We start from the raw sequence: 22,387 nt of genomic DNA on the forward strand, positions 1-22,387 counted from the left end.
GCCTACAAATTCTATTAGGCCTACTAATTCTATTAAGCCTACTAATTCTATTAGGCCTACTAATTCTACACGTATTAAATCTACTAATTCTATTAGGCCTACTAATTCTATTAGGCCTACTAATTCTACACGTATTAAGCCTACTAATTCTACACATATTAGGCCAACTAATTCTATTAGGCCAACTAATTCTACACGTATTAAGTCTACTAATTCTACACATATCAGGCCTACTAATTCAACACATATCAGACCTACTAATTCTACACATATTAGGCCTACTAATTCTACACATATTAGGCCTACAAATTCTATTAAGCCTACTAATTCCATTAGGCCTACTAATTCTACACATATTAAGTCTACTAATTCTATTAGGCCTATTAATTCTACACATATTAGGCCTACTAATTCTATTAAGCCTACTAATTCTATTAGGCCTACTAATTCAGCACATATTAGGCCTACTAATTCTATTAAGCCTACTAATTCTATTAGGCCTACTAATTCAGCACATATTAGGCCTACTAATTCTATTAAGCCTACTAATTTTATTAGGCCTACTAATTCTACACTTATTAAGACTACTAATTCTATTAGGCCTACTAATTCTATTAAGCCAACTAATTTTATTAGGCCTACTAATTCTACACGTATTAAGCCTACTAATTCTACACATATTAGGCCAACTAATTCTATTAGGCCTACTAATTCTACACGTATTAAGTCTACTAATTCTACACATATTAGGCCTACTAATTCTATTAGGCCTACTAATTCAACACATATTAGGCCAACTAATTCTATTAGGCCTACTAATTATATTAGGCCTACTAATTCTACACACATTAAGTTTACTAATTATATTAGGTTACTAATTATATTAAGCCTACTAATTCTACACATATTAAGTCTACTAATTATATTAGGCCTACTAATTCTACACATATTAGACCTACTAATTCAACACATATTAAGCCTACTAATTCTATCAGGCCTACTAATTCTACACATATTAAGTCTACTAATTCTATTAGACCTACTAATTCTACACATATTAAGTCTACTAATTCTATTAGACCTACTAATTCTACACATATTAAGTCTACTAATTCTATTAGGCCTATTAATTCTACACATATTAGGCCTACTAATTCTATTAAGCCTACTAATTCTATTAGGCCTACTAATTCAGCACGTATTAGGCCTACTAATTCTATTAAGCCTACTAATTCTATTAGGCCTACTAATTCAGCACATATTAGGCCTACTAATTCTATTAAGCCTACTAATTCTATTAGGCCTACTAATTCTACACGTATTAAGTCTACTAATTCTATTAGGCCTACTAATTCTATTAAGCCAACTAATTCTATTAGGCCTACCAATTCTACACGTATTAAGCCTACTAATTCTACACATATTAGGCCAACTAATTCTATTAGGCCTACTAATTCTATTAGGCCTACTAATTCAGCACATATTAGGCCTACTAATTCTATTAAGCCTACTAATTCTATTAGGCCTACTAATTCAGCACATATTAGGCCTACTAAATCTATTAAGCCTACTAATTCTATTAGGCCTACTAATTCTACACGTATTAAGTCTACTAATTCTATTAGGCCTACTAATTCTATTAAGCCAACTAATTCTATTAGGCCTACTAATTCTACACGTATTAAGCCTACTAATTCTACACATATTAGGCCAACTAATTATATTAGGCCTACTAATTCTACACGTATTAAGTCTACTAATTCTACACATATTAGGCCTACTAATTCTATTAGGCCTACTAATTCAACACATACTAGGCCAACTAATTCTATTAGGCCAACTAATTATATTAGGCCTACTAATTCAACACATATTAGGCCAACTAATTCTATTAGGCCTACTAATTATATTAGGCCTACTAATTCAACACATATTAGGCCAACTAATTCTATTAGGCCTACTAATTATATTAGGCCTACTAATTCTACGCATATTAAGTTTACTAATTATATTAGGTTACTAATTATATTAAGCCTACTAATTCTACACATATTAAGTCTACTAATTATATTAGGCCTACTAATTCTACACATATTAGACCTACTAATTCAACACATATTAAGCCTACTAATTCTATCAGGCCTACTAATTCTACACATATTAAATCTACTAAATCTATTAGACCTACTAATTCTACACATATTAAGTCTACTAATTCTATTAGGCCTACTAATTCTACACATATTAAGCCTACTAATTCTACCAGGCCTACTAATTCTACAAATATTAAGTCTACTAATTCTATTAGGCTTACTAATTCTACACATATTAATTCTACTAATTATATTAGACCTACTAATTCTACACAGATTAAGTCTACTAATTACACTGCTCAAAAAAATAAAGGGAACACTTAAGCAACACAATGTAACTCCAAGTCAATCACACTTCTGTGAAATCAAACTGTCCACTTAGGAAGCAACACTGATTGACAATATATTTCACATGCTGTTGTGCAAATGGAATAGACAACAGGTGGAAATTATAGGCATTTAGCAAGACACTCCCAATAAAGGAGTGGCTCTGCAGGTGGGGACCACAGACCACTTCTCAGTTCTTATGCTTCCTGGCTGATGTTTTGGTCACTTTTGAATGCTGGCCGTGCTTTCACTCTAGTGGCAGCATGAGACGGAGTCTACAGCCCACACAAGTGGCTCAGGTAGTGCAGCTCATCCAGGATGGCACATCAATGCGAGATGTGGCAAGAAGGTTTGCTGTGTCTGTCAGCGTAGTGTCCAGAGCATGGAGGCGCTACCAGGAGACAGGCCAGTACATCAGGAGACGTGGAGAAGGCTGTAGGAGGGCAACAACCCAGCAGCAGGACCGCTACCTCCACCTTTGTGCAAGGAGGAGCACTGCCAGAGCCCTGCAAAATGAACCCCAGCAGGCCACAAATGTGCATGTGTCTGCTCAAACGGTCAGAAACAGACTCCATGAGGGTGGTATGAGGGTCCGACGTCCATAGGTGGGGGTTGTGCTTACAGCCCAACACCGTGCAAGACGTTTGGCATTTGCCAGAGAACACCAAGATTGGCAAATTTGCCACTGGCGCCCTGTGCTCTTCACAGATGAAAGCAGGTTCACACTGAGCACATGTGACAGACGTGACAGTCTGGAGACGCCGTGGAGAACGTTCTGCTGCCTGCAACAACCTCCAGCATGACCGGTTTGGCGATGGGTCAGTCATGGTGTGGGGTGGAATTTCTTTGGGGGGCCGCACAGCCCTCCATGTGCTCGCCAGAGGCAGCCTGACTGCCATTAGGTACCGAGATGAGATCCTCAGACCCCTTGTGAGACCATATGCTGGTGTGGTTGGCCCTGGGATCCTCCTAATGCAAGACAATGCTAGACCTCATGTGGCTGGAGTGTGTCAGCAGCTACTGCAAGAGGAAGGCATTGATGCTATGGACTGGCCCGCCCGTTCCCCAGACCTGAATCCAATTGAGCACATCTGGGACATCATGTCTCGCTCCATCCACCAACAGATGCACCACAGACTGTCCAGGAGTTGGCGGATGCTTTAGTCTAGGTCTGGGAGGAGATCTCTCAGGAGACCATCCGCCACCTCATCAGGATCATGCCCAGGCGTTGTAGGGAGGTCATACAGGCACGTGGAGGCCACACACACTACTGAGCCTCATTTTGACTTGTTTTAAGGACATTACATCAAAGTTGGATCAGCCTGTAGTGTGGTTTTCCACTTTAATTTTGAGTGTGACTCCAAATCCAGACCTCCATGGGTTGATAAATTTGATTTCCATTGATAATTTGTGTGACTTTGATGTCAACACATTCAACTATGTGAAGAAAAAGGTATTTAAAAATAATATTTCATTCATTCAGATCTAGGATGTGTTATTTTAGTGTTCCCTTTATTTTTTTGAGCAGTGTATATTAGACCTATTAATTCTACACATATTAAGTCTACTAATTATATTAGGTCTACTAATTCAACACATATTAGGCCTACTAATTCTATTAGGCCTACTAATTCAACACATACTAATTCAACACATATTAGGCCTACTAATTCAAATTCAACACATGTTAGGCCTACTAATTCTATTAAGTCTACTAATTCCATTAGCCTACTAATTCTACACATATTAGGCCTACTAATTCAACACGTTAGGCCTACTAATTCCATTAGCCTACTAATTCTACACATATTAGGCCTACTAATTCTATTAGGCCTACTAATTCTATTAGACCTACTAATTCTACACATATTAAGTCTAATTATATTAGGCCTACTAATTCTACACATATTAAGTCTACTAATTATATTAGAACTATTAATTCTACACATATTAAGTCTACTAATTATATTAGGCCTACTAAATCTACACATATTAAGTCTACTAATTCTATTAGACCTACTATTACCACACATTTTCCTGGTATTATTTCTGCCTTAAGGGCTCCTCCTGGTGGTTCTGAAGTGACGTAACACAACTGCAACAGGTTTGAGCAGAATTTATCCACTACAGGATATCTATCCCATTAGTAATTTACTAAATCCGGATCCTCTTAATTTGTGTCCATTTTATAGGTGAAAATAAATCATCCTGCCAAGAATGCTAATTCAAGGTTTCTAAATGCTGGTTTCATTGCTTTATGAGATTTATACAAAAAAAAAGTCAGTTGTGTGAATACAGTATAGGTCATTTAAGTTCAAATTCATTGAGGTGGTATCCCAAAATATATCGTAAATTCCCTTGGGAAGAATAAAAGATAGGAGTCAACAGTTTTGAAAAATACCATTTGCTTTTCTTGAAAAAAAAAACGTAGGCTCATTAAAACATGAATTTAAAGTGCACATACGGGGAAAAAAATGAACATTTACCACAGATTAAGAACATACATTCGACAATGATAAAATTAAATACACATTCCATGTCATCAAGTTTAGCAGGCCCTGGATCAGCTGAAATGCACTTGTGGCCTTGGTTGAAACCACTACAGTAATTTAGCAACTGATACCAATCCAACCAGAAGAACTACTTGTACCGTTTTAATTTATGTACCTACAGTAAATAAAATCAGTATACCTTTAAATCATTTTGATACGGAAAATATTTCAGATGCGTGCAGTTAATGTTAACTGACCGTTAAGACTTAAAAAAGCCGCTTAACGTACCGTTTAGTCTGACCACGTTTACATGCACACCAATATTCCGTTATTATTCGGGGTACTCAAGTACTCTCTTGAGTTGACACATGTAAACATCATATCTCGTTTACAATAACCCGAAAAAGTTTGTATCCCGGTTATGAGAAACCCGGATAAAATGCCTTGGATTTGCTGATCTTAGATGGGATACTGTGGCATGTATCCCGTTTACTGTTGTTTTTCGCAGTCTGTGTAGGCTCAGTTTTAGGTATAATGGGTGTTGTGTGATGTTTTCATCTGATTGTTAAACAAATCACTTCAAAAAGTAGGCAAACTGTTCAGTTCCATCCCCCATAATAATTTATTTTGCCGATACACCATCCTGGACCGTGTAGCGTAATTTAGACAACTTTCTGTTTACAATTTCCGACATTTGGAAGGACATTTGTTTGTCAACTATAGTCTTCTGTCATAACTTGTTGCCCCAGAAGACTAAATAAAGTAGTGCTCAACAGAATAATGTCTTACATTGACAGAACGAGTGCATTAGTAATCTAGTTAAAACCGGTAAAGTTGTCTGTTTCGTTTAGGGACCCGGGGAGAACAGTGAAAAGATTTGGTCTTTGCAAAATGCCCAAATGTCATCAGTTTGACTGGTTTTAGTGAAATTAAAAGCTGAGAAAACGATTAAATTGGTTTATGATAAGACTTTAGTCTGTCTTGGGTGCATATTTTATGTGGTTGAAATACTGTCTGCTTGCATAACGGTGTCAACGAGAACACACGCACTAGCATTTCCTCAAGAGATGCTGAAATAATTCGTATTTCTCCACTCCTGTTTCCGAGACAAAATTAACATTTGTTGTGTAATTTCACTTTAAGAAATGCATAATTCCGCAATAGTTAATATTATATTACGCTACATGTGAAAGGTTATAGGCCATATTTCAGGTAATATTTAACCCATATCAATTTAAATGAGGAATAATCCGTTTATTCATCGGTACAGGGATACCTGTGAGCGGGATATCAAAAGTGCATGTAAACAGCTTAACCCGAATAAGACCTTCTGCGGGATATGAGCTACTGTCCACAATACCTTGCGCATGTAAACGTGGTCACTGACTACAGTGTGTGCTACAGGCAATGACTAAAAATCCACCGAGCGGATGTGTGTGTGAGATTCTATGAGTGAGTGATGGAGAGTTTTGTGTGTCTTTGAAATCTGATCTCTACTAAGCAAATGAGCAGATTCAATCAATCATTCTATACAAGTAATCATTATACACTCCAGTAAACTGATAAAGGAATTGGAATAATCGTTAGCTGCTTGGAACTTCCAATCTCAGACCACAAACATTTAGAGGGCCCTGCCCCCACTCGTAAAAGGCGCTGAAGTAATATCTTAATTAAAAAAAAAAAAACGCGTTTCTGACCAAATATATACATAAACTGGACATACACATTCATAGACATGTTGTACATACATCTACAGTAGTGATCAGTGGACATAGTCTGACTGACAGGCAGTAGGCCCCATAGGGAAGGAGTAGGAAACAACATGGCCCCGTGAGGAAGGCTTCACAGCTCCTGTGTCCGTGCCCATCTCTCCCTCCACATGGCCCGAATCTCAGTCACGATCAGCGGCAAGATGAAGACTATGCTGCACCCGGTCTGTGAGGCGATCAAATAACAGGACCAAATATGTCACCAACAGGGACAAAACAGTGCCTTATGTAAGATGCTCCTGAGGAGAATGAGTGACTCATTTCTGGAAGACGTGAACATTGTCTCACATTATGGGTTAGACATGATGATCTTACCATGACGATGAAGAAGTAGAAGACAAACATCCAGCCCAGCTTGCTCTCGATCACGGATACCAAATACTGGAAGACAAGGTAAAAAAACTCAACATTAAATCACTGGAAAGCACATATTTCTGTGTGTATGCATGTACTGTATGTATGTGTGTACTTTCTCGGTCTCTAGTGTGTGTTACCTGTCCCGCTGCAGCTCCAATACTCCCAGTCCCGTCCACTATGCCGGTGACGGTAGCCAGAGCCTCCTGACTGCCCCTGAGGGCCTCCTGTCGCCCCAGGTCTGCAGAGATGGCTGAGCTGATCATGTTGGACGGTCCTCCTATGAAGAAACCTGTGGTGGCCAGGAGAGCTGCATTCGCCACCTGGTCCGGAGGGGAGTCTAAGGGGGGGGGCAACACAGGGTTAATTCACACGTTTTTTTTTTTGTGGATTGTGTATGAGACAGCAAGGGATGTGGTTCTATTTTTCTTTTTCCGCCATCATGGGCTCCCCTTGGTGGTCTAGAATTGGCATAAAACACAATAATGAACCATTTCCATTTGTTTCCTTAAATAAATTAGATCACATTAAAATTGAATGTTGGCCTGAATAATATAGTGAAATGTTTTGGGCTAGAAAAAGGAGGACGGCAGATGAAAGAAGGAGGAGTACTCACGGCTGTAACCCACCAGGGCTCCCATAGCCAGCAGCAGACTGACGGCTAACACTGGAGCTCTCTTCCCCATGAAGTCTGAGATCAGGCCCTGGATCGTACCACCTGGGGGGGGGGGGGGGGGGGGGGGGGGGAGAAAGAGAAAGAGAGAGAGAGAGAGAGAGAGAGCAGGAGATTAATACACAGTTTCCTGTACCGTCTAAAGGGGTCTACACAGTCTATGCAAACGGAGCCGACGGAGGTCCGTTTGTCGCGTTCCAAAAATCCAGTCGCACAACTGTACGTGGAACTACGTAGAGAGCGTTGCAAATGGACCTCCGTCGGCGCCGTTGGCGTAGACTGTGTAGACCCATTTAGACGGCATAGATAAATGACTCCACATAGCTAGCTAGGATGTTACCACATCTAAACCGTAGTCAACAACACCAATGTCATTCATATTAACCAGTCCATACAGCCAGCGTTAACTAAGCCTGGGCCGTAACACTCACCTATGATGCCTCCCACGTCGTACCACACAGAGAGCCTGTCGGCCTGGGCCTCCTTCCAGCCAAAGTTCCTGCTCAGGTAGAAGGGCAACCAGAAGAAGAAGGAGTAGTTGACCAGCTTCAGACAGGCATACGCCAGGGAATACTAGGGAGAGAGGATGAGTCACCAGTTACTGGATGAGTCATCTCAGAAAGCCAGAACTAAAATCTTCAGATGCTCCATAATACAATACTTGCTTTATTGGTCCATTTGTTCAGAGAAAGATACTAATGCAACGTGTTCACCCCCTCCTAAACAAAACTGTCAGCCAAAGAATTGAGATAGAATGGAAACTCATATACCGGGAGGGGCAGATAGCAGAGAGGATGATAAGATGATAGATATAGAAATAGATCAGGATATAGACAGGGGGGTGAATGAAAGAGGGAGATAGGAGGGTGAGTGTAAAAGAGAGAGTGGGTGACCGCCGACCAGAGTTAGGGAGGTCATGCGAAAGAGACAGAGACACAAAGAGAGCTCTAGTAATATCCCACTCACAGGCAGCACTCCGGGAAGGCAGAAGGCCTGGCAGAATCCGATGGCTTTGGGTGTTTCCCGCGGCTCCTCATCCCCCTGCCGGATGGTGTAGTACCCTCCGTCACACACCTCCTCCGATCCCTCCTCATCCTCTTCATCACTCATCAGAGGCCTGTGGCTGTCTGCGTCTCTTTCCACTGGTCTCAGACCTGTTTCTGACTCCAAACACAAACCTGATGGGACAGAGAAACAACACTCTTCATCAAAAGAGTCAAAGTACATTGTAGCTAAACTCAGCAGAACTAAATGCGTTTATTTTCAGCAAATGTAACGTGTAAATATTTGTATGAACATAACAAGATTCAACAACTGAGACAAACTGAACAAGTTCCACAGACATGTGACGGACAGAAATTGAATAATGTGTCCCTGAACAAAGGGGGGGGGGTGTCAGTATCTGGCGTGGCCACCAGCTGCATTACGTACTGCAGTGCATCTCCTCCTCACGGACTGCACCAGGTTTGCCAGTTCTTGTTGTGAGGTGTTACCCCACTCTTCCACCAAGGCACCTGCAAGTTCCCGGACATTTCTGGGGGGAATGGCCCTAGCCCCCACCTTCCGAACCAACAGGTCCCAGACGTGCTCAATGGGATTGAGATACGGGCTCTTCGCTGGCCATAGCAGAACACTGACATTCCTGTCTTGCAGGAAATCACGCACAGAACGAGCAGTATGGCTGGTGGCATTGTCATGCTGGAGGGTCATGTCAGGATAAGCCTGCAGGAAGGGTACCACATGAGGGAGGAGGTTGTCTTCCCTGTAACGCACAGCGTTGAGATTGCCTGCAATGCCTGCAATGACAACAAGCTCAGTCCGATGATGCTGTGACACACTGCCCCAGACCATGACGGATCCTCCACCTCCAAATCGATCCCACTCCAGAGAAAAGGCCTCGGTGTAAAGCTCATTCCTTCGGCGATAAACACGAATCCGACCATCACCCCTGGTGAGACAAAACCGCGACTCGTCAGTGAAGAGCACTTTTTGCCAGTCCTGTCTGGTCCAGCGACGGTGGGTTTGTGCCCATTAGCGACGTTGTTGCCGGTGATGTCCGGTGAGGACCTGCCTTAATACAGGCCTACAAGCCCCCAGTCCAGCCTCTCTCAGCCTATTGTGGACAGTCTGAGCACTGATGATGGGATTGTGCGTTCCTGGTGTAACTCGGGCAGTTGTTGTTGCAATCCTGTACCTGTCCAGCAGGTGTGATGTTTTGATGTACCGATCCTGTGCAGGTGTTGTTACACGTGGTCTGCCACTGCGAGGACGATTAGCTGTCCATCCTGTCTCCCTGTAGCGCTGTCTTAGGCGTCTCACAGTATGGACATTGCAATTTATTGCCTTGGCCACAACTGCAGTCCTCACGCCTCCTTGCAGCATGCCTAAGGCATGTTCACAGAGATGACCCTGGACATCTTTCTTTTAGTGTTTTTCAGAGTCAGTAGAAAGGCCTCTTTAGTGTCCTACATTTTCATAACTATGACCTTAATTGCCTACCGTCTGTAAGCTGTTAGTGTCTTAACGACCGTTCCACAGGTGGATGTTCATGAATTGTTTATGGTTCATTGAACAAGCATGGTGAGTCTCTGATCCACCTCTACGCAGACGACACCATTCTGTATACTTCCGGCCCTTCTTTGGACACTGTGTTAACAACCCTCCAGGCAAGCTTCAATGCCATACAACTCTCCTTCCGTGGCCTCCAATTGCTCTTAAATACAAGTAAAACTAAATGCATGCTCTTCAACCGATCGCTACCTGCACCTACCCGCCTGTCCAACATCACTACTCTGGACGGCTCTGACTTAGAATACGTGGACAACTACAAATACTTAGGTGTCTGGTTAGACTGTAAACTCTCCTTCCAGACCCATATCAAACATCTCCAATCCAAAGTTAAATCTAGAATTGGCTTCCTATTTCGCAACAAAGCATCCTTCACTCATGCTGCCAAACATACCCTTGTAAAACTGACCATCCTACCAATCCTCGACTTTGGCGATGTCATTTACAAAATAGCCTCCAATACCCTACTCAACAAATTGCATGCAGTCTATCACAGTGCAATCCGTTTTGTCACCAAAGCCCCATATACTACCCACCATTGCGACCTGTACGCTCTCGTTGGCTGGCCCTCGCTTCATACTCGTCGCCAAACCCACTGGCTCCATGTCATCTACAAGACCCTGCTAGGTAAAGTCCCCCTTATCTCAGCTCGCTGGTCACCATAGCATCTCCCACCTGTAGCACACACTCCAGCAGGTATATCTCTCTAGTCACCCCCAAAACCAATTCTTTCTTTGGCCGCCTCTCTTTCCAGTTCTCTGCTGCCAATGACTGGAACGAACTACAAACATCTCTGAAACTGGAAACACTTATCTCCCTCACTAGCTTTAAGCACCAACTGTCAGAGCAGCTCACAGATTACTGCACCTGTACATAGCCCACCTATAATTTAGCCCAAACAACTACCTCTTTCCCAACTGTATTTAATTTATTTATTTATTTTGCTCCTTTGCACCCCATTATTTTTATTTCTACTTTGCACATTCTTCCATTGCAAAACTACCATTCCAGTGTTTTACTTGCTATATTGTATTTACCTTGCCACCATGGACTTTTTTGCCTTTACCTCCCTTCTCACCTCATTTGCTCACATTGTATATAGACTTGTTTATACTGTATTATTGACTGTATGTTTGTTTTACTCCATGTGTAACTCTGTGTCGTTGTATCTGTCGAACTGCTTTGCTTTATCTTGGCCAGGTCGCAATTGTAAATGAGAACTTGTTCTCAACTTGCCTACCTGGTTAAATAAAGGTAAAATAAATAAATAAATAAATAAAAGCATGGGAAACAGTGTTTAAACCCTTTACAATGAAGATCTGTGAAGTTATTTGGATTATTACGAATTATCTTTGAAAGACAGGGTCCTGAAAAAGGAACGTTTCTTTTTTTGCTGAGTTTATATTACAGGTCGACTGATTAATCGGAATGGCCGATTAATTAGGGCTGATTTCAAGTTTTCATAACAATCGGAAATCTGTATTTTTGGACGGCGATTTCTTCTTTTTTTTTACAACTTTATTTAACGAGGCAAGTCAGTTAAGAACACATTCTTATTTTCAATGACGGCCTAGGAACGGTGGCAGAACGGTGGCAGCCTTGTTCAGGGGCAGAATGACAGATTTTCACCCTGTCAGCTCTGGGATTCAATCTTGCAACCTTACGGTTAACTAGTCCAACGCTCTAACCACCTGCCGCTCATTGCACTCCACGAGGAGCCTGCCTTTTACGCGAATGCAGTAGAAGCCAAGGTAAGTTGCTAGCTAGCATTAAACTTATCTTATAAAAAAACAATCAATAAATCATAATCACTAGTTAACTACACATGGTTAATGATATTACTAGTTTATCTAGCGTGTCCTGCGTTGCATTTAATCGATGCAACGCTGGGGGATGATTTAACAAAAGCGTATTTGCGAAAAAAGCACAATCGTTGCATGACTGTACCTAACCATGAACACCAATGCCATTCTTAAAATCAATACACAGAAGTATATATTTTTAAACCTGCATATTTAGCTAAAAGAAATCCAGGTTAGAAAGCAATATTAACCAGGTGAAATTGTGTCACTTCTCTTGAGCTCATTGCACGCAGAGTCAGGGTATATGCAACAGTTTGGGCAGCCAGGCTCATTGCAAACTAATTTGCCAAAATTCTACGCAATTATGACATAACATTGAAGGTTGTACAATGTAACAAGAATATTTAGACTTCGAGATGCCACCAGTTAGATAAAATACCGAACGGTTCCGTATTTCACTGAAATAATAAACGTTTTGTTTTCGAAATGATAGTTTCCGGATTCGACCATATTAATGACCAACGGCTCGTATTTCTGTGTGTTATTATGTTATAATTAAGTCTATGATTTGATATTTGATAGAGCAGTCTGACTGAGCGGTGGTAGACAGCAGCAGGCTCGAAATGCATTCATTCAAACAGCACTTTTGTGTGTTTTGCCAGCAGCTCTTCGCAAGCACAGCACTGTTTATGACTTCAAGCCTATCAGCCTAATGGCTGGTGTAACCGATGTGAAATGGCTAGCTAGTTAGCGGGGTGCGCGCTAATAGCATTTCAAATGTCACTCGCTCTGAGACTTGGAGCAGTTATTCACCTTGCTCTGCAAGGGCCGCGGCTTTTGTGTAGTGATGGGTAACGCTGCTTCGCGTGTGGCTGTTTTCAATGTGTTCCTGGTTTGAGCCCAGGTAGGGGCGAGGAGAGGGACGGAAGCTATACTGTTACACTGGCAATACTAAAGTGCCTATAAGAACATCCAATAGTCAAAGGTATATGAAATACAAATGGTAGAGAGAGAAATAGTCCTATAAATACTAAATACCATATTAACTACAACCTAAAACCTCTTATCTTGGTATATTGAAGTCTTATGTTAAAAGGAACCAACAGCTTTTAAATGTTCTCATGTTCTGAGCAAGGAACTCATACGTTAGCTTTTTTACATGGCAAATATTGCACTTTTACTTCTCCAACACTTTGTTTTTGCATTATTTAAATCAAATTGAACATGTTTCATTATTTATTTGAGACTAAATAGATTTTTATTGATGTATTATATTAAGTTAAAATAAGTGTTCATTCAGTATTGTTGTAATTGTCATTATTACAAATAAATACTTTTTAAAAATGATTTAAATTGGCCGATTAAATCGGTATCGGCTTTTTTTTGGGTCCTCCAATAATCGGTATCGTGTTGAAAAATCATAAATCGGTCGACCTCTAGTTTATATGTGCTTTATATCATATTCCACACACACAATTTTTTTTAACTTCCTCAAGGAACAATAACGATTAATGTCAAGAGAATTGAAACAAACAATTAGATGGCACAGAAAGGAGGAAGTTGCTTCAATGTTTATTCTATTCTACCGAGCCATTTACTTTATGCTCGTACTCTTATCTTGTATTATTTTCGAGAAGGAACCAGCAAGTAAGCATTTTCTTGGACGGTGTGTACCATGCGTATCCTGTACACACGACTAATAGAACCTGAGACTCGAAGTGAAAGAATGTACAGTATGACACAGTGATAGGGAGACAATGCCAGACCAATGAGGGAAACTGGACATATGCGGACCTAATACTCACCCACTTCTTTAGGGGAGGTGAGCAGACCAAAGAACACCACCACCCCACCAGCAAACTGCAGCACTGAAGTGACCAGGAAGGCATACTGCAGAAACACAGCATAACACTGAGGTGACTTGTATTGTGAATTGTGCTGTTCGTGCTATGTAGCTAACTATGTAGCAAGAGGTTGAGAAAAAGACACCACCACATAACTTCACTTTTCTCTCGACAACAATGTAGTGACATTTTCTAGAGACTTACTAACTAGACCATACCAGGTATTGTCTATGCTACATAGCATGTCCGTTTTTCATCTAGACTTTATAAAAAAAATAGGTGAGTCCCAGAGCGGATCTGTAATAGGTATATCTGTGTGTGTCTGCACTCACCTCATAACCGTACTTGAGAACACTGGATGCCAGGAAAGCGCCCAGGATGTTCCCAACAGACGCACAGGCACTCCACAGGCCAAACACAAAACCTCGCCTGGAGGGAGGAAGAGACATACATCGGTTACTCTCAAGAACATGCACAACACACACAACATGCTCAACACAATACTCAATTAGAACCTTGTCTTCTAGAATACAACAGAACCAAGAATAAAATCGGTACATCACAGGGTCGTTCCGTATGATTTCAATCACTTTCTGACGGCACCCCCTTTGATGTAAAATAAGGTCTTAGATTATGTAAAATAGGGTCTAAACTACAACATTTGTGAAAATTAGTCAAATCTGAAGTCACTTGTTTTTAGATAAATAACATTTATGCATAAAAAAAGTAATTTTCTTAAAATTAAAAACTTTAAAAAATGAAATCATAGAATAGACTAAAAACTAGAAACCCCTGTAAGCTTTTAAATGATATCAAACTCAACCGTTTATCTTTATCTGTGATAAAGACATGGATGTCTCATGGTAGGGTGGGGAATTGTTACAAGTTTTGTTTTTTCCATTTATGTTTTAAGGTTGCACTTTAGCACGTATAGCTTGTTAGCAAGTAGGGCGCACCGATTGGTGTCACCTTGTTAGTCAGTATTGGATACACCTATGCTGGTTGCCATCTCTTTAGTGGGAAGGCGTTAACCTGTCCTGGCCCAGGCGCTATTTAAGAGCGGCTGGCCCTGTGCTCCAGTTATCTTGATAGACGCAGAGGGTTAACACCTTCAGTTGGCGCACTCGATTTTGATTTCTAGACAAAAAATCCTTTATCTGATTTTGTTTTGCTCCACCTTTTTGGTTTGCTTCCTGTCTTTAACATCGGTTTTTCTTTTGTTTGCCTCTCTGGCAAATTTATTGGGCGCCAATGGTAGTCGTCTTTTAGGTTCCAGTTGTGGTTGCTAGTCAACTTTCAGTGGACACGCCCGTGTCTTTCAGAACCTCTCCTAAAACCACCCGTTTCATTTTGGTTGTTGGTCATTGACTCTTAGTTCCCCCTTCTGTTTGCGTGACATTTTTGGTTTTCTTGTTGGAGAATGTAACAGTATGCAAAAATAGGTCAACTTTGAACACCTATCTCCTGATTGTTTTTGGCATTCAGGTCCAAAAAAAAAAGAGTGATCGGCATTGATCAGTAGTGATGGGGCAAACGAACACAGTTACAGAAGAGGATCTTCTTTTTGACGATAATGCAATATTATTTTGGCGCTAGGTTTGCTGTACCTTCGTAGCTTGTTCGCCATCTTATTTTTAGGGTGACCGTTTGTTTTCAGCCCTTTTATTTCCATGACTGACCAAAACTAGTTCTCATGGCTCTCTCAGACATACGGTGAGCAATATTGTTTGGAACACCAAATCGCAATAAAATCACAATATCGAATCACAATACATATAGAATTGTGGGAATCACAATAAATATTGTATCGCTATCATATCGTATGGTCCCTGGCAATTCCCAGCCCTAATGATCAGTGTTGGAGTATACTAGTGTCATGGCAGAGAGAGTGATATGATACTCACCCCGACTTGCCGAACCAGTTCCCCATGACTGCCACCACACAGGGCCAGACAGCAGACTGCAGTAGGCCGTTCAGCACCCAAAGACCACAGTACAGGTAGATGTTATAGAATTGCAGCCACTCAGTCAGGGTACCAAACACAAACTCCTGGGAAGTGAAGGAGGGAAAAACAGAAGGTGATATTGGATTACGCCACTAAATAAACACAGTGAAATATAATGGGATCAAAATGCAGAATCTGCAGTATATGAATATTGTTGTAATTAGTAGCTATTGTATAAATCTGTTGTAACAACTGTGTAGATGTATATGAAATATAAAAGCACTTACCACTATGGCTGAACCACACAGACCAAAGGAGAGGACATATCGGAGGTTCATGCGATCTCCAATCACTCCACTCATATATAAGCCCTGCATGAATATTGAACAACACACGCATGTTTACCCTGTCCTCCTGCTTTGACTACGCATCAGTGTGCTTGTTTCCATGTTGATAATGAAAGATGACATTAATGAATTAGCATACATTAGTTTAATGTGCATATTAGCATGTGGCAGGAGAGAGAAGTAAATCTGATCTCTGATTAGGTTACATTGAGTCACTGTTGCTAGACTACCAACCAGTAGCCCCCCCCCCGTGACCCAAGCTGACCCCGACACTCACCACGGCGTAGGAAAACAGGAAGATGGTGTCGAGGACACCCAGGAACAGAGTGGCTCCATCAGAGTCTGCAAAAAGGTTATTCACCTCCCATGTCTGGAGGAAGATACAGAATAGACAATCAAAGATACATACATTAACACAATAAATCAACTTTAGATCATTTAACACAAAAACATTGACAGAGTAACTGAGTAAAGGGATTTATTTAACCATTTGACCATTAGTATTAGCTGTACTTCATGGTCTGTTTCAACATAATGGTCACGTGCAGAGCACTCGTCAGTAGCTCCACACCTTATAACACTTCCCCATCCACTGCACACAAAGTAAATATTGAGGATCGCACGTGACCAAACCCAATGGTGCAAACTGAGGCAAAACAGCAGACATCCAGGACTTAAGTCATATCAGAGGTCATCATTCAGGGGAGGCGAAAAGGAGAGATAATTCAAGAAGGAGAATCCACATCCTCCCGAGTACGTACCTCCCCGGGTGAGAAGGTAGGAGAGCTGGCATTCTGCACAGAGGGAGTCCACTGGGCTGAGATGCTCACTTTCACATTACTGAAGGTCTTCCTCGAGGCGTGCAGGAGGACATAACTGGAGAGAGAGGGAGGGGAGACTTAATAAAGCCCTGTTATATTCCTAGCACAACAAGGGACCAGAAACACCCAGGGTCTTCCAATGCTGTGTTTAGCTGTTTAAAGCAGCTGGTGTGCAGTACTCAGCCCGTTTACAACTAATAGAAATTCCTCAAGACTATAACCTGTAAATAAGAACTCTAGGCTATACGTCACTTCCTGATGACAGGGCCTGGAAAGCACAACCACAAAATCTTTGCACAGCTGAGTGGGGAGGTCAGGATAGGGAATGTGAGAAGCACCGATTCAGCACGAATCTGATTCTTACTGCTCAACTGTCTGACACGTTCACTTTCTCCTACTCTGGTAACAACCAGTCTGACCAGGACGTAATTTTTTTACAGTGTAATTACAGTGGAGAGCTTTATAAGACTGTGAGTACTGTAGTTCCAGTCCAGGCATTAGCACTCGTTGGGGCCCCTATTTACTTAAGGAGGATGTCGGCCTATATGAGCACAAGTGAGCCTGTGTATCAAATGCGCATGTATGCTCTGGTATAAGTGCTTGTGTAGAGAGCATTTAGGGCAAAGAGAACTGGAATGAGAACTCTGAACATTCAGAGGGTCTTATACCAGATCCCTACAAGGCTGGTGGGAGTTCAGGAGTTGAGTTTACCTAAAGAAGGTGAGGAGGAAGGCGACCAGGTGATGGTGGGTGTACTGCGCCAGGAAGCCACAGCACGGGGACGACATCACAGGGGTCACCAAGAGGGATGGGAGGGGGTGGAGGTCTTCAAGGGAACAGCAGGAGAGGCAGGCAGGAGAGGGAGGGGGTTCAGAGAGGGAAGAGCACCACACTAGTTTATTCAACACTACAGCCTAGGTCAAAAACACAGCTTTGGCTGAAAGGAGAGAACTGGGGTTTAAAGTCCTATGAGACCAGGTGGATATTTTTCACCATAGCAAATGTAGGTAAAAGGCCAATGATATAAAGCCACAAACAAGTCAAAGGTCTTGGTCAGCCTCTTCCAAAAAAATAAAACCATAAGCTTGTTATCATTAACCTACTTCTCACCATGGGACCTTACTGTTAGCCCTACAGCCAACAAACATTGGAACCTGGCCTGAAATATGTATCTGGTGTAAACACCCTCTGAATCACATTCTGTCAATAAAGGCAAAACCCCCCAAAAAGATTGAGATTTCCTTACCTACTTTTTCCGCAAACGTGTACTCGTTCTAGATAGGAAGAATTTAGCTATGGACAGCAATAAATAGCCTTGGGACCTGTCTTCTTTCTGTCTGCTTCTGTCGCTGGCTAGCAGTGCAGCACTGAAGTGACTCACTCTGGTGATATGTAAAAGCATATGAAATACACTAGCTCGATACTTCTCTTTCACTAAAGATACATTGGGCATCGGATAACACTGTATGCAAATGCAAATATGCAATCAACGTCGATGTCAAACGGATAAGGACTTACCTGTTTTATTCACATAATCACCGACGCTAGTGTGAGATCATCTGTCTACAGTCCAGTCTGCTACACTGTAGCAATCGGTTTTCTTCATCTGTGGTTTCACGTTTCCTATTGCCACCAACAGGGCTGGAGTGTACCGGAAGTGAACGCATGCAAATAAGAGCCACATGCCCCTAGTTTCAGCCAATTGTGGTGTTTCGAGTCAGTAGGTGAAGAAATTAACCAATAGTATTGCGAGTCGTGGAGTAACAGCTCCGGGGGGATGCAACCGGCTATAGTTTGTCACCTACGGATCAGCTGTGCCAGTGTCGTCTGATAGAGAGCCAGGAGGCTGTTGTTAGTGCATCTCAAGGTAAATCCTCTCTTTTATTTTAATTCAACGCTTATTTGAGTTTAGAATTAGCATACAGTTCAGAACTGTGTTTCAAGTAGTTTTCACAGTCTCTACGTGCTTGTGATTCTGACACTCTTTTTCTCCCCCATCCACTTTCACTGATTTAAACTGCCTTACCAATTGCTTTAAATGCAATGTAAACGGTTGGGTCATTCTGTGGCTGATTCAACCATCTGTTCACTAGAATAAATACATTTGTAGATCATGTCCCTAGCTAAAGGGGGGTTTTATTTTAAAAACAAAAAGAAAAGCCTATGTCACACAGCAAGTTTTACAGATGTACCATGCCGTGCTTCCTTTCTACAGTACAGGTTAAAACATGCTTACATGGTTATACTTTTGTCAACCTTACATTGTGATTTGCTTGTGTCAGTAACAAACTGTCAACTAACTGTCAAACCTCTCTCTTTCCTGGGCAGGGAGGCAAGAGCTAACCACCAATATGGCCACAGCACAGTCAGTCTTAATGTTAGCAGTATGCATTCTCATGATAACTGAGTTCATACTGGCACAGAGGGACTACTATGACATCCTAGGTGTGCCAAAAGATGCCTCCGAGCGCCAGATCAAGAAGGCCTTCCATAAGCTAGCCATGAAGTACCATCCTGACCGAAACAAGAGTCCTGGCGCAGAGGCAAAGTTCAGGGAAATAGCTGAGGGTGAGTGCTGTCAACTTCTGTGTTAGGTAGATGGGCACTCCCTCGTCCGTTCCATTAGGGCTCGTTACGTCAAGTCCACATCAAATGTATTGGACGAAGTGTTAATTATTCATCCTGTAGTTGTATTAATACTTTTGTAAACATTTCAACAAGTAATGGGTGTTTTTCCAATCTTTAATATTGTCAGTGTAATGGACATTATCAGGTGAACAAGGAGAGCAGTCATTGATAATATCAATTTAAAAAATGTATCTGGTTTAATTACAAATTTGCAGGGATAACAATAGCCCGGACAGGAGCGGAGAATGTCTAACTGGCCTTCACCGAGAAGACTCAATAGCCTAATCAGCAACGCGAAATGTGCTGTTAACACCAGCCGAGAAGCTTGTAGGAAGTCAAAGAGGACAGTGACTTTGTCAGCTACTACAGAACCACAGTGTTCACAGACAATACCATAATAATCCGTGTGTCCTCAGTCCTTCTATCTCCAGTCTGGCGTCAATCACTATCAACAGATGTGAGTTTAATCCATAACAGTCAGCATCGAGTCTAGTGACCAGCAACCCGAGTGTCACAAACAGAACACTGGAAATCATGTGTAATACAGAAAGGGAAAGCGTGTAAATATGCTTAACATTGCGTTAATCACTCTAAACTGAATATGAACTTTATTGATCTTATTAATATTCCCATTACAGTCAGTTATGACATTTTTAAATGTTAAAGCATTTGTTGTTTTTCTGATGTCTGTGGACACCAAGAGACTCATGTTTCCTTTCCTTTGCCAGCGTACGAGACGTTATCAGACGATAAGAGGAGACTGGAGTATGACCAGTTTGGACATGGCCCCTCCCCTGGTGAGCCAGGCACAGGAGGTGGGAGGAGTGGACAGCACTTCCACCCGAACTTTAACTTCAACTTTGATGACCTGTTCAGAGACTCTGACCTGTTCGGTCATAACCAACACTCCCATCATGCCCATCACAAGAGGGCCTTCAACAGCCACTTCCAGGCCCACCAGGAGGCCCAGAGCAGGCACAACAGCCACTTCCAGGCCCACCAGGAGGCCCAGAAGAGACACTTCCAGGGCTCCTTTGGTGGAGAACACTTTGATGACGTGTTTGAGGACATGGAGAACATGTTCTCGTATAACGGACACACGGGCAGGGCGGACAGCCGGTTCCAGGGCTCAGCAAAACAACACTGCAGGACAGTGACACAGCGCAGAGGGAACATGGTCACCACATACACAGACTGTTCTTGATTTATTATCACCAGAAACATATCCCACTACTCACTGTGTATGAGTTTAGCTATCGTGGGTATTTTGGAATTACTGTTAATTTAACACTTTGTGGAACATTTTGGGTGGTTTTGGAAAGAAAGAAAAAAAGTGTGCTATAAATGTGTTGATGCCTACGGGCCATAAAACAAACTGTTCTCAAGCAATACCTTTCACTCATTTTGGATATAATTAAACTGGGCTTATGTATTAGGTTCTTACTTCTGGATAGCATTGCATGTTACGATGCCTCCATTTTGGATTTCAATTTACTTTGTTTACATCGTGCTAAGCACCGGCTCTCCCATTTCTCAGGTTCTCTATTGGCTTCCATCTTTGTTTGAGAGTAGCAATTGTATTGAGTTGAAGAAGAAAAAATAAGCATTTTATTTCATGTCCTTTCTATTTTCCTCCTGGAGCATTAAAATTGCTATGCAAAACCAAAGCAATTCTCTCTTTCAGAAAGAGTTCTTCCAATATGATGACAAATTCAGTGTTATAGCACGTTTATATTGCTTATGCCTTGTACTTTAAGAGCTGTTGCATTTGATTGTGGATTTATTAATTCATTCTCCCCAGTGTGTCAAGTTGCTGTCACTTACTTCAAGGCCCATCTTAAACCTTTCCCGGTTATGAATAGAGCACATGAGTTGAATCTCATCGTGAAGTTGAAGAGAACCTAGCTATATACATGTATTTAACATGGTTATACACCATTATCAACTGTTACCTCTTGTTTTTTTTCTGGAAAGTATGCCTCTTCTGCCGTTTTATTATGTGCAATATTTGCAGTCGGCACCTTTGTTCTCTGTTCTGTTGTCTCTTACCTCGACTTTGCTGCCTGATTGTCATTTTGTGTGAAACCAATGTTCAGTTATTGACTGCTGTCTGCACTTTGTTAATCCTAAGGATGATCTATTTTTAAATATTGAAAGGATGAGGATAAGTACTTGTTTGGAAATAAAAGTGTATTTACTCTAAGGTTCCTGCAGACTAAAATGTATTTCTACAATTCCTATCATTCTATCCTATCATGTTCTATTCTCTTGGTCCATGGATTTAGATTACTGTAGTATCTTCTAAATGTGTGTATTCTATTCATGCTCTGACATTTGATCAATTAATGTAAATCTCAGAATAGGTTCACAAAACACTATGTATATTATCATCTGCAACTATAATGTAGCTACTATTTTAGCCTAGTGGTTTGAGAGGCGAGCATGCAACCGGAGGGTTGCCAGTCCTGGGTCTGACGGGAGCTGATAACTGGATTGTTGACGGTATCAAATCATAGAGGCTTTTGCCTGCCGTTGTGCCCTTGGGCAAGGCACTTAAACCCCCACAACAGCTCCCCGGCTGCCCAGTGTGTCTTTTGGAGGGGTTGGGTTAAAAGAGGATGTCAAATTTCCGTTGGAGCTTGTGTGCAATTGACCAGTAAAGTGATCTTACTCATACACATCTATCGAAAAACTACATTACAATATGTTTTTGAGCTGCGGCC

At 41.5% G+C, this 22,387-nt stretch overlaps 2 protein-coding genes across 4 annotated transcripts; one reads left to right on the plus strand and one right to left on the minus strand.

The window, feature by feature from the left end:
• Positions 1-5,515: 5,515 nt before the first annotated feature.
• LOC139393072 (sugar phosphate exchanger 3-like) lies at positions 5,516-18,689 on the minus strand. 3 transcript variants are annotated; one of them, XM_071141413.1, is made up of 15 exons: positions 18,555-18,689; positions 18,283-18,418; positions 17,748-17,862; positions 16,977-17,091; positions 16,493-16,585; positions 16,156-16,239; positions 15,827-15,972; positions 14,255-14,351; positions 13,884-13,968; positions 8,675-8,886; positions 8,140-8,281; positions 7,652-7,753; positions 7,176-7,375; positions 6,997-7,062; positions 5,516-6,847 (listed from the first exon to the last, which is right to left on the minus strand). In XM_071141413.1, exons 3-15 carry the CDS (start codon positions 17,822-17,824, stop codon positions 6,755-6,757), a joined length of 1,512 nt encoding a protein of 503 aa, XP_070997514.1. In that variant the 5' UTR covers positions 17,825-17,862; positions 18,283-18,418; positions 18,555-18,689; the 3' UTR covers positions 5,516-6,754. The 3 variants fall into 3 exon arrangements, with proteins under 3 accessions (XP_070997514.1, XP_070997516.1, XP_070997515.1); XM_071141415.1 differs by having other exon boundaries at positions 18,287-18,418; positions 18,555-18,666; XM_071141414.1 differs by lacking the exon at positions 18,283-18,418 and having other exon boundaries at positions 18,555-18,649.
• Positions 18,690-18,814: 125 nt separating this feature from the next.
• On the plus strand, positions 18,815-21,867 carry LOC139392508 (dnaJ homolog subfamily B member 9-like). Its single transcript, XM_071140520.1, has 3 exons — positions 18,815-18,903; positions 19,365-19,604; positions 20,393-21,867. The coding sequence occupies exons 2-3, from the start codon at positions 19,388-19,390 to the stop codon at positions 20,866-20,868; spliced, it is 693 nt and encodes a 230-aa protein (XP_070996621.1). The 5' UTR covers positions 18,815-18,903; positions 19,365-19,387; the 3' UTR covers positions 20,869-21,867.
• The last annotated feature ends 520 nt before the right edge of the window (positions 21,868-22,387 follow it).

The sequence above is a fragment of the Oncorhynchus clarkii genome, chromosome 33 (assembly GCF_045791955.1).
Source record: "Oncorhynchus clarkii lewisi isolate Uvic-CL-2024 chromosome 33, UVic_Ocla_1.0, whole genome shotgun sequence".
NCBI classification, from domain to species: domain Eukaryota; kingdom Metazoa; phylum Chordata; class Actinopteri; order Salmoniformes; family Salmonidae; genus Oncorhynchus; species Oncorhynchus clarkii.

What these genes read in the sequence shown, in the direction of transcription:
- LOC139393072 (XM_071141413.1), bottom strand. Translation starts at nt 17,824, where the DNA reads ATGTCGTCCCCGTGCTGTGGCTTCCTGGCGCAGTACACCCACCATCAC. An exon ending in CTACCTTCTCACCCGGGGAG is followed by an intron (nt 16,586 to 16,976) that starts GTACGTACTCGG and finishes ATCTTCCTCCAG; the next exon opens with ACATGGGAGGTGAATAACCT. An exon ending in AGCCCTGGTGGGTTACAGCC is followed by an intron (nt 7,376 to 7,651) that starts GTGAGTACTCCT and finishes CCCCCCCCTTAG; the next exon opens with ACTCCCCTCCGGACCAGGTG.
- LOC139392508 (XM_071140520.1), top strand. Translation starts at nt 19,388, where the DNA reads ATGGCCACAGCACAGTCAGTCTTAATGTTAGCAGTATGCATTCTCATG. An exon ending in GTTCAGGGAAATAGCTGAGG is followed by an intron (nt 19,605 to 20,392) that starts GTGAGTGCTGTC and finishes TTCCTTTGCCAG; the next exon opens with CGTACGAGACGTTATCAGAC.